The 6,285-nt window shown below is 48.0% G+C and overlaps 1 protein-coding gene across 5 annotated transcripts in view; it reads right to left on the bottom strand.

The window, feature by feature from the left end:
* Window positions 1-1,789: 1,789 nt before the first annotated feature.
* LOC132397091 (lysosomal acid phosphatase-like) overlaps window positions 1,790-6,285 on the bottom strand; it is an 84,195-nt gene continuing 79,699 nt past the window's right edge. For 2 of the 5 annotated variants that reach the window (XM_059975367.1, XM_059975371.1), the window contains 2 exons: window positions 5,495-5,670; window positions 1,790-3,147 (listed from right to left, as the gene is read on the bottom strand). In XM_059975367.1, the coding sequence (XP_059831350.1) occupies window positions 3,017-3,147; window positions 5,495-5,670 (307 nt within the window). In that variant the 3' untranslated portion in view covers window positions 1,790-3,016. Of the gene's footprint in view, window positions 3,148-5,494; window positions 5,671-6,285 lie in introns of those variants that run through there. The other 3 variants (XM_059975369.1, XM_059975366.1, XM_059975375.1) reach the window with 3 other exon arrangements.

The raw sequence follows: 6,285 nt of genomic DNA, 5'->3' as shown, positions 1-6,285 counted from the left end.
CTGCCCCGCAGGAAGGTTGCAAGGGCTCCAGATATGCCCTGTGGCATCTTTTCGGACCCGAAGACTCCTAGGGAATTTATAACGGCCGTCTTGTCCTTGTCGGCCCCACTCATTGGGATCTGGCAACATCCACTCCTCAGATCCAGCACCTTAAACCACTTCACACCACTCAGACAGGCCATCGTCTCTCTGGCCTTCAGGGCCATATTCTGGTCACTGACAGTGCGCCTCTTCAACGCAATACAATCCACACACACGCTGCCTACATCTTCCACGGCTTCAGGGGCCAGTCGCCGCAACCTCTCTCTCTCTGAGGTGTCTTCAGCAGTCAACTCCCCTCTCTCGTGGTATTTCGCAGCGTCCACTAAGAGGGTCTTATCCTCAGATACTTCCCCCAGGCCCTACCACCACTGGCTCTTGTTTGAATTCAGTATCGGCCCAATGCTGCTACACACGTCCGCACAAGCAGCTCGAAACTCTGGGGGCATCGACAATGCTCCAAACAACGCTCACCCGCCTCCTCCGGGCAGGCCCCCAAGCGCACCAGCAGGATATTGGTTCTCTCTAGAACAGAAACGCTGCCCGTCTCAACAGGGTCCGGACATATCAGCATTAACGATTCATGAACCTCACTCTCCTCCACATTTGCCTCTAAGAACTCCATTTTCACTGACCAACAACTGTCGTCTGGATAATCACCGGCACTGGTACCCCGAATCTCCAGTGTCCTCAATGTCGTCAAGGGTAAATGCTTCCAATAACGGTTATGAAACAAACTGTACAGCAACTTAACCGGCGCCCCGGTGCCGAGGATGGCTTTAACTTGACTTCCATCCATCCGTAACAACACCTGTGCGCATGGCCCCTCTAAGCCTTCAGGAATAGGGTCTGCTCCTTTCGGGAGTACCTTGGTACATTGCTGGGAACGTGCTCCCCCAGAGACCCCAAGCCGTTCCCCCACTGGGCCTCCTCTCAGTTTCCCGACACCTCTCGAATCAACGGAACAACTGATCCCCTTGACAGATCCCCTTGGCACCACAAGCAATTTATCTGCCCCCCTAGGCAAAAAGGGATACCCTAAAAACTTCCCACCAATCTCCTGCCACGGATATGATAAGCCCCCCAGCTGCGGCATTTGACTTCCAGTCGAACCACACGCATTTTCCCACACTTCCCCAGAACTGGCAGCGGTCACTTCGAGGTAATTGCGCCTGACAGTTCTAACAAAGTCACCAGCCCGCCTACTCAAACTTTCAACCTGCCCCTGTCACTTTCCCTCAGCCAAGCACTGCCACTCACCCAACAACTGAGGGGTCCGCTCCGCCCACGCCTCCACCCCTTTAGGGCTGGACATTATTCCAACAACCGGGCGGAGCCCACCACTGCTGAAACATCCCAACCTGTCACTCCTCAATCTCCAAACAGTACGGACAACCCATGGTCCCATCACCATTTCGTCAGCACTAGTCGGAACTCGAACAACGACCTCCAGGCTAGCAACAGCAGCCACCCCACCCAACACACACGCAGCGATAACCAGCAATCGCACACCCACAAAGGCACACCAGCTCTTTGCCGCAGACACAATCAAAAGAGGGTGATCACACAGCTTCCACAGAAATCAACCCCGGACGAGCACCCCACAATGTAACTCCCTGGGTCGCCTCAGGCTCGCTCAGCTCGTTCTCGTGTAGGGGGAGCAGCCTTCGGCCCCGCCAAACTGGGTAATCAGCTGGTGTGGATGCTGTGTGATGTCCCCGCCTCGCCCAAAAACAGACAGTACACCATATGCGATTAAATGAGTACAATTTATAAAGGTTACTATAACTAAGTGATTAATAACGATACAGTATATATGAAGAGAAAATTAAAGAAAAGGCACCAAACTTATCAAAGTCCAAACCACTTCGTGCACAACTGTTGGAGCTCAATTTCTGAAGTCTTCTGGCCACCATTCGATCCCCTCCGAACTCCTCGACTCGCAGCTCAGGACCCTCCAAACTCCTCAACTCTCCAAACAGCTCAGGACCCTCCGAGTGGTCAACCAAGCACATCTAGCTTCATCCCCCCCTCCTCGGAGAATCTCCCGGCCTCGGACCCCCCTTTGGGGTCCGATCCTCACCCTGCTTAGAGCATTGCGTCCTCTCTCTCGACCCCCTCGCGCCGATCTGCCCAAAAGCCCATCAACAAAAGCTTACAGACTCAGAAGAAAGAACATTAATCCCATTTGGTTTACAAAGGAATACCATTCTCGTTATCAGTAAATTAGCATTCCTGCTAGTTAACAAAAGGAAACCCTTTCCCAACAGTAACAAAGAGAAAAAAAGAAACCCCCTTTACACCTGTAAATTTATATCACGGCAAAATTTTAAGCCAGAAGCTCTCCAATGCTGGCTGTTCAATTGGAACCACCTGACTTAAAATAATTTCCTCAACATGTTGCAACATTTATATCAGCTCAAACTAAAATTATGGTTTTAGCAAAATGTGACTTGTAAAAGTACAAAAAGCATTTGGTCCCATTGGTTGAGGTATCCTGTCTAGTTATGTAAGAGGACAGAAGGGGCATTATGTTTGATGCGGCCGCGGATCAGGTAAGTGGTAGTTAAGTCACGTGAATCGTGTTTAAAACTCCACCAGTGGTGAGGAGAACGTGCGCAGGAAGGAGGTAGGAGGAATGTGGAGTTCCAGGCTTTGGAGCAGAGGTGGGGGAGAAAGAACAGAGGTTATGGGGGCTGATGGTGATGAGGGGAAGTCACCATGGAGTGGATGAGCACTCCAAAAATCAAAATTGCTGGACAGGACAGTGGTATTGAGGATTGTGAAGAGAAGGCAGAAAGTTTGTTTGCCAAGCATGGGAGCTGGCTGATACTAACGACCCTCCACACAACACTGCAGTACATAAGGAAACTGCATGGTAAGCTCACATATCCAACAGCCCTCAACCTGGGATAGATGAATGCGAGCCCAGTCAACACTCTTCCTGGTCGTCCAAGCTGAGCAAACCCATCGATAGTCAGGCTGATTCATCGCTGCTGGTTGGCACTTGGAGTCGTGATGTTTTCCAGTTCCAGCGCCAGTACAGTGTGATCCCCAACACGATCAACAGGACAAAGCACGTGCTCAGCGCCGCGCCCAGCACCAGACCTGGAAAACACAACATCCACCGGCTCATACGGTCTTATGGAAAGGCGACACTGGTTTCAATGCACATATGACCTTCCCCGGAGACTTAGTTAATTTTCCTTTGGCTGACTCTTTAAAAGCAAGGCCACATCTACTCTTACATGGTGAGGTGAAGTCCTCATATGGAGAAGCAGAGCTGTAGTACTGACTTCTACAACATTGCTAATATGTACAATTTCACCATTAATGTTCACTGTTGGCCTACAAGATGGTTTCCACTAGATTGGCCACGTGAGGCACTATACTGTTCTGGGACGTTCTCAAAGTTTAGAAAGGGTATGTAAAAGCGGGAGGCCCATCCATTTTTTGAATTATCTGACTCTTAAAGACAAAGCAACATTTAAAAAAGATACCCAAAGTAAACAAAATCATTGTCAGAAGACCCCCCTCACTGTATTACTGAACTAGTGAGTCATCACTTGACAATACTGGTTAGACTATCAATGAACCCAACTGGTTGAATGGTTTTCTTTTGTGCCCTAATAACTTTGTGCAATTCAACATCATCTTTGGAGTAAAGTTGACCAGCACCCTATCCTCCATCCCCACCTTTAACCATTGGCAGACCCAGAGCCTTGTGTACCACCTACAGTGTGCAAATCAACAAGGCTCTTCAACAGCAACTCACTGACCCACAACTATCACTGCCCAGAGGTCAAGGGAGGCAGGCATATGGGAACACCACCATCACAGGTTTCCCTCCACCCTTCCAATATGGAAAAATATTGCTATTCCTCTGAGATTAAAACCCAAAACTCTACCTGAAAGAGTTGTGGGAGTACCTTCACCAGAAGACTCTGGCCATTCGAGAGGTGCTTCATCACTACTTTAAGGGCAGGACTGCTGATCGAGAAAAAGAACAACCCACACTGTTTGCACCATAACCTGACTCCTACACTCATGAACCTTTAGCTCCTTCATCCTGGAGTTGAGTACTTGATTTAACAATGTCTTCAACTCCTGGATCCCATTATCAAATGGTTTATATCTTATCTGACGTGTCCATGGGCCAGTTCCTCAGTAAAGTCTAAAGCAGGTCTTTGAAAGGAACTGTAACCCTGGCTCATTACGCTGCTATCGGCTCATGATCTTCTCAATGTCACCTTCAATTAAATACTGGTGGCATACAATTGTATAAAGTCATGACCAGCATAGATAGGGTCAATGCATACAGTCTTTTCCCCAGCATCAGGGAAATCAAGAACGAGAGGGCATAGATTTAACGTGAGAGATTTAATAGGAACCAGAGGGACAACTTTTTCCATGCAAAGGGTCATCAGTATATGGAACAAGTTGCCAGAGGAAGTGGCGGGTGAGGCAGGTACATTAATAACATTTAAAAATATGGATAGAGATGTTAAAGGAATATGGGGAAACGGGCAAGTGGGACCAGCAGGGCTGAAGCGCACCTTTCCATGTTGTACTCATTTGTTTATTTATGTAGATACTGCACAGAATAGGCCTTTCGAGCCTCACAACCCAGCAATGTCCCCCTGGATAAAATCCTAGCCTTATCATGGGACAATTTACACTGACCATTTAACCTACAATGCCTTTGGACTGTGGGAGGAAACCGGAGAACCCAGAGGAGACCCACATGGTCACAGGGAGAACGTATAAACTCTTTATAGGCAGTGGTGGGAATTGAACCCAGGCTGCTGGTACTGTAAAGTGTTGTGCTAATCACCACACTACCGTGTGGTGGGACCAGGCTGCTGGTACTGTAAAACGTTGTGCTAACCACTACACTACTGTGTGATAGGAATTGAACCCGGGTCGCTGGTACTGTAAAGCATTGTGCTAACCACTACACTACCGTGTGATGTGAATTGAACCCAGGCTGCTGGTACTGTAAAGCGTTGTGCTAACCGCTACACTACCTGTATGAGTGATTCTATATTGTAAAGGAATTAATACTTGCCTTTGAGCTGATTTAAGGCAAGTCAGGAGGAAGGGTTTTCATTTATACAATTCCATCACTTTGACACACACCCAAAAACCACACAACACTTAGATTCAGCCACATCAAGACTTGTTTGGACTGCTGAACAGCTACAGTAACAAGAGTTAGGGATACCCAGAATTATATCCACCAGCAGCTTAAAATGTTCCATCCTAACGTCCCACCTCCAATGCCCAACCAGGTGAATGCCCATAAATCTCCGAGATCCTTGGACTTGGGATTCATTTTCTGGGGTACAAGTCACTCTGTTATCACAGGTGGGATAACTGACAGTGGGAAGTTGAGGGGCCATTCCAAGGTTCACATGATCAAATGCTGACAAGCTCTCATTTGCTCCAATGTTACCTGTTTGGTTAGAGTCACTGGAGATTTTGCATTCCTCCTCCCAGTCGTCAGCGATCAAATGCTTGGTGATGCGGATGAAGTCTTGCAAGGGACAATGTTCAGAACAATTTGGAAGAGTCAGAAGATGTGGCTCAGAATCAGACTGGTTCCTGAAGTACATATCCAATGTGAAGGACCTAAAGGAACCACATATACAGACATTGAATTCTTTTCAATCCCAGCTTTATAGAAACTGAATGAAAAGGCAACTTCACGTAGGACCATACAATTTAAACTTGGATAGGTGTGGCGTGGCTGTCCGTGGTTACACTGGTTATATGGCTATAACCTCCAAGCACCCAAAATCTCAGTACTGTTAATAAAGTACCAGTCCCAGGATCTCGGTGGCTAACTAGGACAATTTTATTGCCCATTCCTAGTTGCCTTTAACAGTATGGTGGTGAGCCACCTTCTCGAACCACTGTAGTGCTTTGGTGAGTGCTTTGGGGGGGGGGGGGAAATTTGGGATTTTCCAGTGTTCGGATGGGTGAACGTTGGAGGGTTGTGGTGTTTCCTTCCTTGTCTTTTTAGGATGGTGGTGGCAGCAGGTTTGGAATGTGCATTTAGAGCAGTTGAGCCATGGACTTTGTGGACAGTACCTGGGGGTAGGAATGGGGGGGGGGGGGGAGTAGGGCAGGCATGTGGAATAATGATGGATTGGATTTCTTTTGTGTGAACAATTTCCACACTGTGAGGTAGACAGATGCGTGTGTTCTAAGTGTACAGGAACAGGCTGGCTATGGGCACAGCTA

The sequence above is a fragment of the Hypanus sabinus genome, chromosome 7 (assembly GCF_030144855.1).
Source record: "Hypanus sabinus isolate sHypSab1 chromosome 7, sHypSab1.hap1, whole genome shotgun sequence".
NCBI classification, from domain to species: domain Eukaryota; kingdom Metazoa; phylum Chordata; class Chondrichthyes; order Myliobatiformes; family Dasyatidae; genus Hypanus; species Hypanus sabinus.
Note: the sequence above shows the minus strand (reverse complement) of the source record. Positions and strands in the feature narration are given on the sequence as shown.